The 18,701-nt window shown below is 27.1% G+C and overlaps 1 protein-coding gene across 13 annotated transcripts in view; it reads right to left on the bottom strand.

Moving 5' to 3' along the window:
• LOC119682374 (heterogeneous nuclear ribonucleoprotein R) overlaps positions 1-18,701 on the bottom strand; it is a 47,514-nt gene that overhangs the window by 16,946 nt on the left and 11,867 nt on the right. For 6 of the 13 annotated variants that reach the window (XM_038095801.1, XM_038095797.1, XM_038095798.1 and 3 more), the window contains exons 1-5: positions 11,909-12,025; positions 10,823-11,144; positions 10,433-10,674; positions 8,520-8,655; positions 585-718 (exon numbers count right to left, since the gene is read on the bottom strand). In XM_038095801.1, the coding sequence (XP_037951729.1) occupies positions 585-718; positions 8,520-8,655; positions 10,433-10,674; positions 10,823-11,144; positions 11,909-12,025 (951 nt within the window). Of the gene's footprint in view, positions 1-584; positions 719-3,631; positions 3,768-8,519; positions 8,656-10,432; positions 10,675-10,822; positions 11,145-11,908; positions 12,040-18,701 lie in introns of those variants that run through there. The other 7 variants (XM_038095794.1, XM_038095796.1, XM_038095792.1 and 4 more) reach the window with 4 other exon arrangements.

Genomic DNA, 18,701 nt, shown 5'->3' with positions numbered 1-18,701 from the left:
TGCACAGCGACCGTCTCTTGATTGGGGGCTGCTAATGCACCACCGTGGGAGATGGAAGTGCACAGTGCCTGTTGCCTTTTTTAAAATGGCATTGAAGCACCTCTTAATCATATACTTAATCATCAGTGGAAGGCAAAACTAAAGATATGGGGTCATTGATAATATAAGTATATTACAATGTTTCTATATATGAATTATTGTCATATTTCAGTGACTAATGATCTATATTCGGTATGAGTATATAATGAGTATATTTGCATATTTTGAAGGAAGACGGACAGGGCAATCGAAAATATAATTATAATACAATGTTTCAATATATGATTAAATAAAGACATATATATTTTGTAATGACATTTTTCAGTGACTAATGATCTATATTTGGTATAAGTATATAGTGAATATAGTTGGATATTTTGAAGGCGGAGTATTTATTTGTAAGGATAGATTATGACGAAATCTTCGAATGTCAAATATGTTCACATTTTTAAAACTCATTTTGACTAGAAATATTAATCTTATATAAATATATTTATATTAGTCTTTCTTTGGGATATATTGGAGTTTGTTTTTTGTTTTCTTACCTTGATACGACCAGTTCCAAGTCTACGCTTAGCTAAGGAGGCAGCCTTATGTGATTCATATTCGAGGAAGCAAAATCCACGATTTTTCTTCTTATCATCTGGTGAACTATAGATTATGACTTCGATGAGGCCAGCTAAATTGTGTCATATTAAAAATAGCGAGAATTGATTAAATTTGTAGATGGACATATATAAACACCAAAATAAAAGTTTGTGGAAAAAATAAATTTAAAAATACAACAAAAAAGTTTTTATTCAAATTAATAATCTAAAATTATTAAATTATTAGTATAAGTAAATTGTTTATTTTTATACTGATTTTTCCAAGTAAAAATATTCAAAATTTCACATTACAATGCGTTTAACTCGGGCAATTGTTATGTAAAATAATGAAAATTTCTACTTTTTATTCATTTTTGTGTAATTTTTTCTTGATTTTGGAAAAATTTTGTTAAAATTTTGAAAAAAATTAATTTTTTTGCTAAAATATTTCCATACTTTCAAATACAACATTTATTTTCAAATTCTTCTAATAACAAAATTGTAACAAAAATATAAAACCAATGCCAAAAACGCTTAATTAATATTTTTATTATCTGTTTTTTTTGTTTTTTTAATATTTATATTATGTATATTGATTTCTAATAATTTTTTTTTTATTCAATATTTTTATTTGTAAACTAAAAAATAGCTGAATGAATTTATTGATTTTTTGATTATTGTTTTCTTATATGAGTTATAGAATTAGTTTGTATCCTTTATTTATATTAAAAAATACGAGTATATGCATATATGTATATAAGAAAAATTACATTTAGGTATGACAGAGTAGTAGAAAGATAGAGACAAAGAGATTTATAAATTGAATATTTTTTAAGTATTTATATAATTTCTGGTTAATTCTGCACAGTGTATACACTTAAAACAAAAGTTTAAAAAAAAACTATAAACTATAAACTATAAACAGTTCAGGATATACGGGGTGCCCCAAAAGCAGCTCATCTTTACTTTTATGCAACGCTGAGCTGCATCTCTTATAGTTTAATTTTATATATAGTATTATTTTATATATATACATATATATATACAACTGTTACAAACATTAACTGCCAATTTATTTATTTGATTTTGATATTTATTTAATATTTAATATTTAATATTAAAGCAGTTGTGATTTTTGTTTTGCTGTGCAGTCTAAATTTACAAAATATGTTTTTATCCAATTTCCACATTTGCGCCTTGAAGTACACTACAAAAATTTATTGTCACTTACTTTTGCACACACACACAACTGTACCATGTAATATGTACTATGTATTAGGCTGAATATGCTGATTACGCTGCAGTTGAGGCACTCAACATTCTGTTTGTAATTCGATAAAAAAAATTTTCTTCACCTGTGATTGGATAAAGATGGATTGTTTCATTTATATATATATTTAGGTATCCATGGGTTAAAACAACATCAAGATCAACAACAAAGTAACAAAAGAGTCTCCAGTCATTACCACAACAACAGATTAAAACTGATTCATTTAACTGATCGTTCGATTGATTGTTTGTTTGTTTGATTGTTTGTTTGTTTGATTGATTGATTGATTGATTGATTTTGATTTTGATTTTGATTTTGATTGACAGATTGTATGATGCCATTAATTTGTTTAAATAATTTTGCAATTGTTAATGTAATAAAATCATATACAAATAGGAAATGCACTGCAGGTAACATTAAACGTCGATTAGCACAGCTTTTTACAACTAAATGTTTATATATCTGTTCAAAAAATTTGAAATTTGGGGCGTATGGGTAATGTTTTTAAGAGGGGAAATAAATAAATTTTGTGTTTTGAAAAAATTATAAAATATAATTTTGATATCCAAAAAATAACATTGAAAAATATCTACTTTTTGTTGCTGTAGCTAGACAATTATATATAGTTTCTTTTATACAATTATGTATATAATTTTGAGACAGTTAGTAGCCATCAAACTGTCTTGGTTGCAGATTCACCAACCAAGTCTTCAGTATTCAAGTATTCAGATATTCAGATATTTCAGTATTTTATATTTTTGGTTCTTGTTGAAATTTTGGCTTAAATTTGATAGCTACCTTTTAAGTTTTTGCTTATAATAAAAACTGCAACAACATCAGGAAGTGCAGTTTTTATTATTTTAGTTTGTCCAAAAGTTTTTCTAGCGAATTTGGCAATGTTTTTATTTTTATTTTATTTTTTTGTTTTATTTTGTTTTTTTTTTTTTGTCATTTTATTTCATTCAAAAATTGTTAAGCTACAGTTATATAAAGTTTTTATAAATAAAAATAAAAATGAAAATAAAATAATAATAAGTAATCTATCTTCATATGTGAGATTGAAACATAAATTTTTGTTGTATTTTTAGTGGCTGTTACACATTCGAGGTAATTTTAATTTTTTATTTCTTTTATTTTGTGGCTACTAATTCCAATTGCAAAATTTCATCTGCAAACGATGTCAGTGCTTTGCAGAAAATAAGAGAATTTCATTTGATTTTTGATTGTTAAAAAATTAAACTTCACATTTGTCGATGAATTTTTACAACTGAAATCATTTGGTTAGCATTTGAATAAATTTTTTAATTATATTTTATTTTATTTAAAATGTGCGTTTTTAAGCGAAAAATTGCAAAACAAAAATCCAATTAAATATACGCTCTTTTGTAGTTTTTTTTTTTTTTTTTTTTAATCTTTTCTCAGATATTTTTTCAGATATATACAAACCCAATTATTTTTTCTATATAAAATTCTGCAAAGTTTCGCTCGCAAATAATACTCTTTCAGGACCAATTAATAACCAATCTCATTACCATAAACTAAACACAACTCTCACCACCAATTAGCAATTAGCTTAATTAATTATTTTTTTTTTTAATTTAAAATTTCAAAATTTCATAAATTTTATAAATTTTATAAATTTTTAATTAATTTTACTTTAGTTTTTTGGTACGTTTTGGGAGTCAAAAAAAAACAAAAGGAATTTTTCATTATGATTTTGAAATGTACCACTTACGTGCATGTTTAGAAAATTCCTCAATTAATTCGTCGCGATCTCTATTCTTAGGTATATTCCCGACAAAAAGCCGGTGATTATTATAAGATATCGTAACACCAATCTTTTTGCCTTTCCGAATTTCAAAATCATTTAGCTGGAATTGTCAAAAGTTCACACAAAATATTTTGTTTTCTTGTTCGATTTATTGTTTATTGTTATTGTTGTTCTTCAATGTTTCAATGTTTTAGAGTAATTCTCTTTTAAGTAAACTTTTTAATTTAAATGTATAATATAATAATTTTTCTTAATATAGAAATCGTAATCGTGCCAAATAATAATTTGTAAAATGTTGAAAAAAAAAATCAAAAAAATTGTCTTATATTTTAAGAGATATTGTTGAATGTTGCTGTGTTCTGATAATTTTACTGATCAATAATATTATTAAAAATAAATTCTTTTAAATTGTTATTAAGTTACTACCAAAATATATGTATGAGTACTTTTTAAAATAATAGTTTTAGGCATACCATAACATTTAAAATTAAGTTTTATGTTTTTAAATTCAACAAATTTTGATTTTCTTTCATTTTTTTTTTTTGCAAAAAGTTGAAACATCTTCTAATTTTCTAGATCTCCATAAGGCTAGTACACACTATACGGTTGTAGCGGTAAACAAAATGAAACCAAAAAAGAACAGATCTTTCAAATGAAGAAAATAAAAAATAAAATTAACTTGTGTAATGTAATTTCCAACATTATTTGAAACTAATTGGCAACCCTATCGCTCTTGTTTGACAGACAATGAGGACGATAGCCGGCCCACTTGACAAAAACTGAGGAAGAAATATATGTCAGTCGGGTTATTGCATTCGTACGGTGCGTTTTAGTTAAATATTAATTAAATGTTTTGAATTATAAAATCAATTATTAAAAAATACCTGGTATTAAACTTGAAATATTTTCAATAACATTAATAACATAACAGTAAGAGAAATACACTCTCTCTCACTGAGGCTCTATGCTCCACTGGGAGATACACTGGCCCAATGATAAAAATGACTATAAAAATGATTTATAAAAATATGGCCAGTATTACTTGATATATGTTTAATAACACTTAATTAACAAAAATATAATAATTATGGATGTTATAGTGTCCAATCAGATTGGTACAAATTAAACTATAAAGTTTATAAATATAATAAATAAACTTGAAAGGAAAAAAATGAATTTCATACACGGTTTAAAAATATATACGGACTATTAAACCATTAAATATTTCTAAATACTCTTCAAGATAAATTATTGGTCAATAATTTACTTAATCTTTATTATAAACAACTTCTCCATTAAAAAATACAAAGCTTGTCATTAAAAGTTTAATTATTATTTAGAAATAAATTAACCTTTATAATTATTAGTCGAGTTATGGTGAGAGTAAAGGCGTTGCTATAATTCAAGTACTACTCATAACAAGAACCCTATGCAAATATAGTGAAAACGTACATACTCCATTAAAAGGATAATAAATTAACCTCTCGAAAGTCCATTTCTCTTAAAAGAACAAAAGTTGACAGTCATAAAAGTTTTCCAAGATGAAGTACCCTAAATAATAATCAGTTGAGTTATCATGAGAGTTTAAAGATTAGTAGGAAATAATAAGTGAATTGTTGTAGAAACCTTTAAGTTCTTTATAAAAACCGTGAAGAATCTCCTATCGAACATATTCTTATCTTTTGGATGGACAGTCCTCTCGAAAGATAAAGAGTTGGCTGACAATGAGTATCCGTAATGAAATTATACAAGGTGAGATGAAAAAACTGCAACCAACTTCAGACTGCTGTCATTTCTAAACCGCTCGTCCCACAGCTGTCAGATTTATTCTAGTGACAGCTCATTATATTGTTTACAAGCGCACAAAAGCATTTTGGTGGGAATTTTTCAGAAAAAAAGTTATTTGTGATGGAATTCAAGCGTGATAGTGTGATTGCTTTGCATTTGGCTGGAAAACCACAAGTGGCTATCGTTAGAGCCCTCCAGCATTTAGAAGTGAATAAATGTTTTGTGTCTCGTACCATCGCTCGTTACCATGATACTGGTAGCGTAGCCCGACGTCAAGGAAGTGGACGAAAAAAAACAGCAACATCGGCAGAAATGGTTCGAAAAGTGAAAAAGCGAATTGAACGAAATCCGCGTCGCAGTGGACGAAAAATGGCTCGTGAGCTGAACATATCGCAATATGCCATTCGGCAAATATTGAAAAATGAGCTTGGACTAAAGCCATTCAAGTTCCAAAAAGTGCAAGATCTTACTGATGCGCAAAAAAAAGTTAGACTCGAAAAAGCTAAAGAGTTGTTTCGCTTGGCCGAAAGTGGTGAACTGCCGAATTTGGTTTTCTCCGATGAGAAACCATTCGTTATCCAGCAGTTTGTAAACAAACAAAATGATCGTGTTTACTTGCCAGAGAGGTCAGCTGAAAATTTGCAACTTCGGTTGGCCATCACAACTCAAAAGCCGGCCATGGTGATGGTGTGGGCCGCCATAACAGCCGATGGTCGCTCGCCGCTCGTATTCATCGACCGTGGTGTCAAATTAAATGCGCAAATCTATCGCGAAAATATTTTGGAGGGAGTTCTGAAGCCCTGGGCACGCAAACATTTCGGCCGCAGACCTTGGACATTCCAACAGGACTCAGCACCATCGCACTCAGCACGCGCCATCCAAGAATGGTTAAGAAATGAGGTTCCTCGCTTCATTTCCACCGCACAATGGCCACCAAAATCTCCGGATGCCAATCCGTTGGACTATTGTGCCTGGGGTATTTTGGAAAGCAAGGTTGGAACTAAAAAATACCAAAGTGTCGATCATCTCAAGCAAGCGCTTCGCCGAGAATGGGACAAAATACCGCAGAGCCACTTTCGGTCAGCGTGTGATGGTTTCATTGGCCGTTTGAAGGCCATAGTTTGTGCCAAAGGTGGCCAATTCGAACAAATCTAAACCGATTCTCAAATTTGATGTTATTTCCGACATTTTTTGCTTTCATTCAATAAAATTTAAAAAAAATGAAAAAATTATGGCGTTTTACTTTGTTGCAGTTTTTTCATCTCACCTTGTATATATGCAATATATAGTATTAAAGACAAATTGTTTAATAGAAATTTATTACAAAATGAAATTTTTTCTAAACACCAAACCAACAATTTCTGTAACCGATCTATCGAGTCTTTTCCGTCTGTGAGGGTCTTGACATGTCACAGTCAGAAGGTAAAGGGATTCAGAACTGATTCATGGCTCTACTAAACTCTATAATTAGTAAGTGATAAATGTTTCAACTTTTTGCTTATAAGTAGATTTGTATTAATTTTAAAATAATATATTATATGAGTGTGTGTTTATATATTAAAATATTAATAAAAAAAAATGGGATTACAAAATATTTTTTGGTATGAAATAGAATTGTATAAATTCTCATAATTAATTCAAATCTAAAATTAATGCTCTAAAAATATATTTGTGATTACATAATTATATAATTTATTAGTTAATTAGTTAAAATAATTTGATGCAAAAATTTTGTAATTTTCGTTCACTTTTTTTCTTGTACGCAGAGTTAATGACTGGAGATTTTTATATTTTTAATTTAGCAATTTTATGATTTTTTTAGTTTTTGGATGATTTTCTTTTTAATAATTAATATTTAATATTTAATATTTTGCTAAACTTCAGCTTTACGTTTACGTTTTAGCATTTAAAAAATAAGCATTATATATAATAATATAAGAGTACATACATTTCATATATGTAAATATATATATATGTTTTGTGTGTTTAAGCGTATGCATGTGTGCATAAAATAAATAATACATTAATACATACATCCTAAGCTGCTGTAAATGTTGCTAAAATTTAGATGAGAATACAGATTTTTTTAAATTTTTTTTTAATAGATTTAAACTGTATTTGACACATTTGAAAAGATAGTCTCAATGAATGAAATGCTGCGAATAATTTCTAGTTAAATGCTAATATATATATATACATATATATATATATATATAAACGATATGTGTTGGTGCATTTGTGAATACGAAAGTAAGTGCATGTGAAGAGGATAAATAAATAAAATTTTTTAGATGTGTTAAGGTGACATTTATGTATTATAAATATACATACAAATATATATATATATATAAATATGTATTTTGTTATTTACATTAAAGCTTGGTGGCATATTTGGTTGATTGGTGGTGATTGGCGGTTAGGGAAGCTTATAAAGAACAAAACAATTTTAATTAAATATTTTTACAATATGTTTACAAATAATTTAGGAACAAAATATTTTTGACAAATAAAACATTTAAATAATATACGTATCAACAACCAAACCGATAAATAGGATTTAACTATAACGCAATAATTGTTTTTAGCTATTTTAACTAAACCTATATGATATATCATATATATACTTTATACACTCCTCTTATCTAAATTGATTTGAATACAAGAACACAACGCTGACCTTTTTTCTTGTATAGACATTTTCTGCTAAGGAAACTGACTATTATCATTAAAATTACTAACAAACTTCAGCCCATTGGTATCAAAAAAGCCAATTCTCTTAGCCAATTAGATTTTTGTTTATTACATGCCAATTTTTCATAAACGCTTATATATCCTTAAAAAATTTCATTGCATAGTTTTAGGTACAGCCAATTATCAGAGATAGGTGCATAAGTGTAAATCATACATGAAAACGTTTTACACTTATGCACTTATTTCACATTTTAAGCGTTTATTTATTTAATTATTTTATATATAACAAAATATTCATTTATTTTATGTCATATCTTGTTATATTTTTAATTTTTGAATTAAGAATTTAAGTAATTTAAAATTTTTCCTTTACCTGTTAGTTTACCGAACTCATCGAGTATCTCATCTTTTCCTTTGGACTTAGGTATGTTGCCTACAAACAAGCGTAGATTTGGTACGCTTATATTAATTTTAAGGCATTTGCCCGGTTTTATTTCGTGATTATCGAGCTGTAGATTGGGAATTGTATCAGATGTTTACAAAATTTTTAAAAACTTTTGGTAATTAATGTATTTGTAGTTGGTAAGGTAAAATAATAAATAATATGCATAGTAATTAATATATTAAACAAAAACAAACAGAACGAAAAAAATTGAAATAATAAAATATATATTAATTAAAATTTAAAAATTTTATTAAACGAAAATAAATAATATGAACGACGATTTTCTATAGGAAATAGGAAGGGTAAGGGGTAAATTGGGATAAATAAATTAAAATATAGTATTAAAGGAAGTATTGAGCATTATATTTAAAGAAGGATATATTTTAATTAATCTACAATTATAAAAAAAGACTCATAGAATGACTCATAGAACTTAATGATAATGTTAGTATTGGAAACGCAAAAATCATATTATAAATTATATATTAATATACAAAAATACAAAAAATAAAATAAAGAATTTTAAGATCGTGTGTATATATTACCATTGTTTTTAGAATTAATTTTTAATGCCAAAAATTCGTAGTTGGTTAAAATTTTGTATCCAAAAGTTGTTTACCCAAAGCATTGTAAATGTAAGGAAAAAAGTGTCAAAAGGAAAGTATATGTTAATTGTGTTACATTTTTTTAATGCAGAAAAGACAAACTAATGCTCGTTTTTAAAGAATAAAACCAGACGGAAAACAAAACGTACATTTTTTTTAAATGGAAAATATCAGAAAAACTACTCAATTTCAGAACAACGATAGATTTCTTTCTAAAAATTTCGATAGTCAATAAGCAATTTAACTAAAATCAATAGCAGTAGTCAATATATATAAGCTACGGTATACAGTAATTTAGACTTCAATATCAAATATTCAATTTTTAGCTTAGAAACAGTTCAATTCTCAACTAAAATATATATATTTTTTTTTATAAAACATTTCAAATATAATTTTGGATTTATTTTTAATAGGCTTCAAACAGTTTGCGTTGATTTTACATTTTTACAAATAAAAATAAAATAAAATAAAATAAAATAAATATATAAACAAAACTACATTAAGGTAAGGGGGGTTTTGGATAAGGTACTTCTTCAGATACGAATACAAAATAATAATATAAGGAAATAGGAAATTTTATTATTTTTACTGGTTAAAAGAGACTTCTTTTCAAATCGTGTTTACTTTTTAACTTTTTTTTTCTTTCGATTTTTTCAGGTAGTTTTTTATTAAATTCTAATCAATACGTTGGAATATTTAAAGCCGCAAATTTGATAGAATAGAATTAAAAATCAAAAATTATCAACGATAGCAAAAATATTTGTTCTTAAATAATACGAGTATCCAGTAGAAAGAGCATGCAATGCAGGGTAAGAAATACTACATAAAGTTTTAACTAAAAAGAACAATTTATATATACTAGAATACTTAAGAATAAGCAAAGTACAAGTAAAGATATTTTAAACTACGTAAAGTTGTAAAGTTGTAAAGAATTAAAAAAGTCTTAAACTAAAGCAAGTATAGTGGGACAATAAAAGGATTTCATGAAAAATCCTAGCAAGTTGAGATAGAAAAAAAATCAATCGTTCGAATTTTGCAGCCTAAATTTGGATTTTCTAAATGCTTTTCTGCATTTTAAGGTTTTTGTGCCTAAAATTTGACTATTAGAGAGTTTAAAATATTATAAATTCTGTTAAATATATAATTCTTTTTAAAGTTTTTTTATATAAAATTCATATATTATATACATGATTACATATCTTACTGAGAATAATTAATTGAAATGTTTAAAAATACCTGTCTAACAGCATTATGAGCCGCTTCACGTGACGTAAATGTAACAAATGCATAACCGCGATTGGTGCCTGTCATTGGGTCCATCATTAAACGCAGATCCCAAATAGTACCACAGTTTTCAAATATTGGAATTAATTCGTCTTCGAACATATCTTTTGGTATTTTACCGCAAAATACTTCGCAACCATTACCGGGTGTAGGACCATCCCAATTTGGTGGTGGACCACCATATTTACGTTGACCTACAAAAAAAAATTGTTCATTGAGATCTATATAATATTTTTTAATTTAATTTGTTTTTTTTACATAATTTTTTTTTAAATCTAAATTATTTTAACTACACAATTTTTTTTAATCTATATAATTGTTTTAGTTTGTTTTTTATCTTACCAGTAGTAACATCTAGGGAATAGCCAGTACGTTCAAGGATTTTACGTATTTTTTCTTCATCTGGTCCTTTGATTTGAACTGTGGTAGTTGGTGGTGGTACACCTTGTTGGCTAGCACGGCTCTTTTGCCTATAAGTCTTCATTACACCACAAAGGAAAGCGGATTTATTTGAAACATGTTCAAGATTTGATTCTAAGAACTGGCTTAGAACATTCAAGGCACCATCCACTGGAAATTCTTTAAGTGCATCTAAGGCACGTTCATCAAGCTCAACATGAGCTAATTTACCAGTTTTGTATATGTCATCGAGCTTACCGGCGACCTATTGAATTATTTGTGAAATAAAAATTTTTAAAATAATATTATTCTTTATTATTATATATAGTAATAAATTGTTTTTTAAAATGTATTTAAATAAAATTTTATAAATAATATTCCTCGTTTCTATATAGCAAATAACAATAGATATTTTATTATAATGTTGTGGAACCTTAGTAATTTTGGTATTAAAATAAAAATTAGGCACAATCAAGTACGTACAGAAAAGATTTTTGCGCCTTAATTTATGCTATAGCGCTTTTGTTTTTTATTTTCAAAATTTTTTTTTTTAATTTCCGCTGTCCTGTTTTATAAACAATAAAGTTTTTACTTAAGTAGATAAGTAGCCAAGCCTCTTTTTGTGCTTTCTACTTTTTTTTTATATTTTTATTTATTTAAATAACTTATTTTATTAATTTAATTGATAGTACTTTAGCAATCACTAATAAAAATCCATGTAATCCTTAATGGATTAGTTAAGACATGATATTTATTAATAACAACATAACATTAGTACAGATCATATCACGCAAACAGATTTAATCATAGCTTGTCTTTCATTGAATCAACTTTTACGCTGTTTTGTAAAGTTTTCCATATTCGTATAATGTACTTCATTTATTTTTATTATTTTATTTTATTTAGTTCTAGTCTTGGAACTTCAGTTTGCTGAGTTCAGTCTGGACAGAAAATTTGGATTAATGTGATTATTCGAAGAAAATAAATAACTACATCTAAAATATTTTATATTACATATAAGAAACTTACTTTTTTATCTAAGCCATATTCTATTAGTTTAGGGTAATCCTCAGTACGTTCACCATCTCCGCGATCGTCAGACTTTTGATTAATGTCATCTAGCAGTTCACCATTTCCCTCCGCCATTTCTAAATCGAATACTAAAAAAACAAAATTATATATTAAAAAATCGTTGAAAATAAGTTCAAAGTTAAGTTTCAAAGTTAAGTTTGACAAATATTTAATTAAAAAAATCATAAATGAAATCCAAGTGAATGAACAAATTTCGCAAATTTTACATTCTCCCTCAACCCACAACCCGCAACCCATAACGCTACACCAACGCATTAGTACAATTGAGGAAGCACATAACATAATTAATTCACCTTGAAGTGAGTTCAATAAACGCAAAAAGCTGTAACACAAATTTTTGCAAACCAAAACACACGCACACACGCACATACGCACACAAGCAAACGCACAACGGGCATAAACTTTTGTATATGAAAAGTAAATAAACAAAAATTAAAATTGGCAAAATTTGCGAATACGCAAAGTGCGTTGACACCAAACCAACTGATCTTTGGAAGCAAACACATGCACACACACACACACACAAACACAAGCTAAATGCTATTCATTGCTCATGTAAAGTGCGTACCAAACAAATATACGTATAAATTTTTGGTAAATTCGGTGAGAGAAACAATAACAACAACAACAATGCAATAGAGAACGCAAATAAAAAATACTTAGAAAGTTTACCAAAGTTTACCAAAGTTTAACGGTGCCAGCCAAATGAGTACGAAAAATATAAACAATAAAGTGTGCGTTGCGTATACGTACGCACAACTGTTATTAGTGACAAATAGTAGCAAAAATTTGCAAAAAGAAAATATAAACATAAAATAAAAATCAAAACATAAATCAGCTGTTATAGATGAATATATCATATGAAATTGGTCATTTTTAGATATTTGTTTATTTTTTTAAACTAATAATTATACTAAGTATTTTTTACGACGTATGCATGACGTATGCTTTTCTCTTTTTTTTGTTATTATTTATACTTTTGTTTAAGTAATAAGAAAAATATTTATTTTAACAAAATAAATTGAGCCATTTAAAAATAGTTAGTAGCTGTGCGATACTTGGGAATATAAGCAAATAATAACAAAAATACCAATGAAAAACGCTCTCACTGCAATGCGTTTGTGAAGTTGCTATCAACTTTACAGTCAAAAAAGCTTTTAACTTTATTTTGGCGCTAAATTTTTGTCACGGCAGAGGCGTTAGGTGGAAATATTTTAAGCTTAGACTCGAAAATTGTTATAAATAATTAAAATTGTAAATGATTTCAAAATTGTTAATAAAAATATGCAACAAAAATATTTATTAAAAATATTTGAACAGACATAACACACTTTTCCATATACAACTTATTTCAAGACGAAGAAGGATCACCTAATGTAATTATGATTGACAGACTCCTAATTATTGCTCACTCCCCCTGTTATAATTTTTTTTGAAAATTGTATTATCGTTTATCGAAAGATTTTAGAATGAATAAACACTTAAAATGGAAATTATTTATCTTTTAAATAAATATCTTTTTTAGAAATGGAAATACTTAATTTAAAATAAAATTAATACTCAAAATAAACGTCATAAATTTTCTTTATTACAGTTAACACTAACCTATTAAAATTTAATTTTAAAAAAATTAAAAAAAAAAATTTAATAAAATAATAATTATAAATTTTTAGTTTGTTGCCAACGACATTATCAATTATAACAAATTATGGAAGTAGCCTTACCTCACCTGTTGAATCTACAAAACTAATTAGAGTTAGAAACTATACGAGCACAACATTTACGAGTAAAAAGAAACTAGAGAACTGGCCGAGTAGCGCAAAAATATAAATAAAAATAAAAAAAAAAAATAAAAAAATTTGTACATATATTAAATAGGTCAGTAGCAACAAAGAGAGAAATAGATTCAAATTTTTGCGTTAAAATAAAATTAGCAAATGTTTAAGTTTGTTTTTGGTATATGTGTATGTGTGTGTGTGGATGTGTGCAAAAATAAAAATGAGTAGAAGAGAAAAAAAAAACAAAAAAAAAAAAGAAAAACAACAAACTGTCAAAATGTTTGATAATAAAGCAAACAAAAGTAAAAAATTAATTATTTTTAGAGGCGCGTATCTAATAAAAAATAAAAAATAAAAAAAGAAAATAATTAAAATAAATATTAAATAAAATAAAAAGACACAAAAAACTCTTAGCAAATGAGTGGTAGGTGGAGGAGAGGCATTTGAGCGGAGCACGAGTAAAAAGTGAAAAATAGAAATTTGAATTGGAATAAAACAGTATTTCTATCTATACGTGAGCAAACTTTATATGAGTAATAATAATAAAGAACTTTAAAAAAAGATGTATTTTCAAAGAACGGTACCATATATAATAAATCGTAAGTATCGTCGAGATACGAATTTGCAAGTAAAAATGTGTTTGAACAATTTTTTTTTACTTTTTTACTTTTTCTTCTCCTTTCTTCTGTTTTGTTTGCTTTTTATGACTTTTAAAGTTTTTGTTAGCTTTTGCGAAGTTTAAAAACGAAAATGTTTAATTTTGGATTTACACATAATGTTCCCCCCCACAAAAAAAAAAAAATAATTTTAATGTGGCGAATTCAGGTCTGTATCCAAGAGATACTCTGTATATACTTTGTGCGATCCTACTTACACATATAGAAACCTATAGAATGTTAATCTATCAGTACGTACATATGTGTTTTTTATGATATACAAAATGTTTGCGATTTTGTGGCGGCACTTATCAATTTTTGCAAATATACTCGTTTGTCAAACAATTTAAGAATTTCAGATTTAAAAAAAGTAGTTAAAAAAACTGGAAAACCAATGATTGCGTAATAAAGCAAGCATAAGTATCTAAAATCTAAAATTAAACTTTTCGCAAATGTTAAGCAAACGGCTTTGACTTTAATGATATTAATTTTATCTTTTATGAAATATTATATTACTGTTTTTAATTAATTAATAATACTTATCTCTTATACTTAGTTGGATATTTGTTTCGAATTTTAGAGAACTAGAATGGTAACGTTACTTTCCCCTTTTATTTTAATTGCGGCTTTTGTTATTATTTTTCTTTTCGTTTAAATGAAAACCTAAAATTGCAGGTTTATTTTGGAAACAGTTCCTGACTTCTTTCTGGCATCACAATTTTACAACACAGTAATTATAAAATAATATCATAAGAAATAAATGAAATAATAAATCAATTTATTTCTTTCTTTTATTTAAATGGCTCTAATACTATGATATTGATATTGTTGATCTGAAAACACCCACATCGTCAGTGCGGTTTTTTCCAACTTAGAAAAACAAGCGAAAACACAAAGTATCTTCTAATAAAAAACAAATTTCCTTAGCGTTTTAGGACCCACGTTACTGTTGACAACTATAAATTTGAAGTTGTGAAAGACTTTGTTTATACAACAAAAACGATGTCAGTCTAGAAATCACACTTGCCAACAAATGTTACTTCAAGCTAAGTAGACAATTGATAAATAAAATTCTCTCTCTTATCATGTCTTTCTTGCTGTACGGTTCAGAAGCTTGGACAATTATTAACAGTGATGAGAAGATGCGAATGGGAAAAAATACTTCGGCTAGAAAGGTGTTTACTCGCTAGCTACCGGTAAAAAATGCGCCAAACGTTCGTATCTTCGGAAGAAGGACCAGGTGACAAATGATGTGTGAAGGCACTCAGTACTACTAACTAGTGACAGCAATGTACCTATTAAGCTGACTCACGGACGCAGTCAAGGACGACATATGTCCGAAATGGTTAACTAAGTAAAGAAGTGGTAATACTTGGGATCTCATCTAAACCGATAAATGTTTTTTAAACCTTATAAACTTATACATTTATTTGCTTGGTAAATGAAGTGTCAAATTTTGTATAAAAAATAGTTTACAGACACTTGATAAATTTACACAAAAATTTTACCGAATAAATTTATATCGTATAAATTTATCTGTGGTCAATACAGAGTTGCATTCCAACATAAGCAAATCATTTTACAAAAATGTCTTTGTAAATACTTTTTAGTTTGGACTTTTGGCTCTATTTCGGTATTTCATTTTATAATTTATGGATGGCGACACTGCTGACCAATAAAGATTGCACAAATATTTAAAATTGCAACGATATTAGCTAAAAAATTGTATTTTGTGCCATCATAATTATTACTGATAAATAGTGCTATTACACAGCAGATTAAAAAATGTACATAAGTATTCCAATAAGTGCCTTCATACAACCGTGTACGAAAACGCATAAAATTTTACAAATGATAAATTTATATGCTTAGATAAATACTCCTACTATGTATATTTTTATATAGATTTTGTATGAAAAGTGGCATATATAGCTGCATATTTGTCGAGTTAAGTAATATAGTCTAAACACTGCATAATTTAATTATTAATATAATATGTTTAATATGTTGCAATAATTTTTTTTTATTTAACAAGTAAATAGGTTTAAAATTTATTATAATACTTTTATAAAATTGTTAGCGTATCGAAATTTTTGAATTCCTTTTCAGGTCGAAATGATTAAACAATATCACATATTACATAGATCAACTCAGATGACACTTATATATAATTAATGAAATTTTTTTGTTATAACCTTTAACATTTATAACTTCCAAATGTTAATTTTTATGTATTTAAGACCTCTGCATAATGCATGAATTTGTTAATTAAACTATGAAATAATGAAATTTAAATTTTGCATGCCATGCAAAAATATCTCAAATGTTGTTTATTGTTTTTTGTTATGAATTAACAAATATATAAGAAATTCCAAATGCAGCAATTGCCACTACCAAATATTGCCATACAAATATGCCAAGCATGCAAGAATAAATAAAATTTATGTACATTTCCTCAACTTCCGTTTGTTTATACATATCCGGTGCTTTAGTGGTTGGGTCGATAACAACAGAGTACCTATACAGTGTAATATTTACCTACATGGGTCTAGTTGAGATACGGATAAAATTTATTGCCACTGCAACACGGAATGAAATTGTAGTTTTTGCACTTCGTTTTTTTTTCAATTATGAAAATCGATGCCAAAAATAGTTGCAATACCCTTTGTTGCAGTTGTTTGTGTTGTTTGGATTGTAGATTCACACTACACTGCACATAATCAAGCGAAAACATCCTTTGTCTGTCTACTGCCCTGAAGGATGTTAAATAAACTATCGGAGAAGAAGTTAAAACAAACATACTATGTATATAAAATAGAAAACATAGAAGTAAAAATGTCGCAATTGTAAACATTCATTGTGTTCTATAAATGAGATAGATAGATACTATCTATGTATCTAATTGAGAAATATTGTATTCTGCAACTATATGTGGAATGTTGCCAAGATTTTTGGATCATTATGTGCTTTATTTATAAGTAAAAATAAAATATATTGTAAATATACACCAAAATAATTATTTTCGTGGTATGTGCCAATAATTAATATATAATAACTAAAACTACATCATGTAGATTGGGAAGTTACCAACTCCAAAACAAAAAACAACAATTTAATAGAGAGAGAACTTTTTATTTTAAGAAAAAAAATCCTACCAAAGAAGGTGCACTAAAAAGTGGATGTTTATATTAATATTGGATATTAATATGTCGTTATTAATTGATTGAAAAAATGTTAAATTAATGGAATCCAATAAAAATTTTTGTTTTTTCAAAAAATTAGAGTTGAAAGAAATAGACAAGCAAGACAAGTACATTGAAAAGAAACACCAGAACAATGTGCACTTCATTTAGAGAATATGAGAACTCATGAAAATATGAGCTGTGTTTATATTCTCAGTTTATAGAGCGCTAGTTGAGCAATAAACTTTGTTATAATAAAGGCACTATATTTGCATGGGACAACATTTCTTTACAATAAAAGCACTGATAATACGGAAATATCGTACCATCGGAAATATGATATTAGATGGTAAGATTAAATTATAGATATTATTATTATACTTGAATCGCACCTGATGAGACCAATCTTAAGAAAAAATTTAGCGTTTATTATTTTAATGTATTTTGTTTGCTTATATAAAATCTTCTGTTTCCGAGTTCATATTTTCTTTGCAAAAAATTTTTTTATGCTTTATGATCGAAATTGCGTTCGAAACAGTTGGATGATATCGTGCCGGAAGTCGCACATATCCACATTATATAAATTCAGTGTATAATCAACAACGATATCTTATTCGGTCAAGAACTAATGTACCACAATGAATTTGTTTGATGGTGCATTATCTTACACTCAAGTTTCCAGTCGAAATCACGAAATTTTGGTTCTCAATATTTATAGAACTTCTAGTTAGTATTCTACGTACACAGTTTGACCTTTTGAAATAACTTTAGTATAAAGAACTCAATTTGAATCGTAGAAAAGAGTCAGCATTATTCTAATTTTTCTATTCCAAAAGCATAATTTTTCTCTTTTGCTTTCTTCGGTATCTACTATGCCATATTCTGACGTTGCGTTCTCATCTCATATTGAAAACACCAATTCATCTATTCTGTTCTTTATTGTGAGTGGTTTTGTCGATGGAACTCGATCATAAACTTTAAGGTCTTCACGGCCCTTAAAAACAACCAACAGTACACCACACATACATTTATTGTTGTACAATTTTTTAGTATTTCTTTAAATTGCAACAACGATTATTATATTAATTATTATTTTAATTAGGATTATCTGTTT

Source organism: Teleopsis dalmanni, chromosome 2 (assembly GCF_002237135.1).
Source record: "Teleopsis dalmanni isolate 2A chromosome 2, ASM223713v2, whole genome shotgun sequence".
In the NCBI taxonomy this organism is placed as follows: Eukaryota; Metazoa; Arthropoda; class Insecta; order Diptera; family Diopsidae; genus Teleopsis; species Teleopsis dalmanni.
This window is presented reverse-complemented; position numbering and strand designations above follow the sequence as displayed.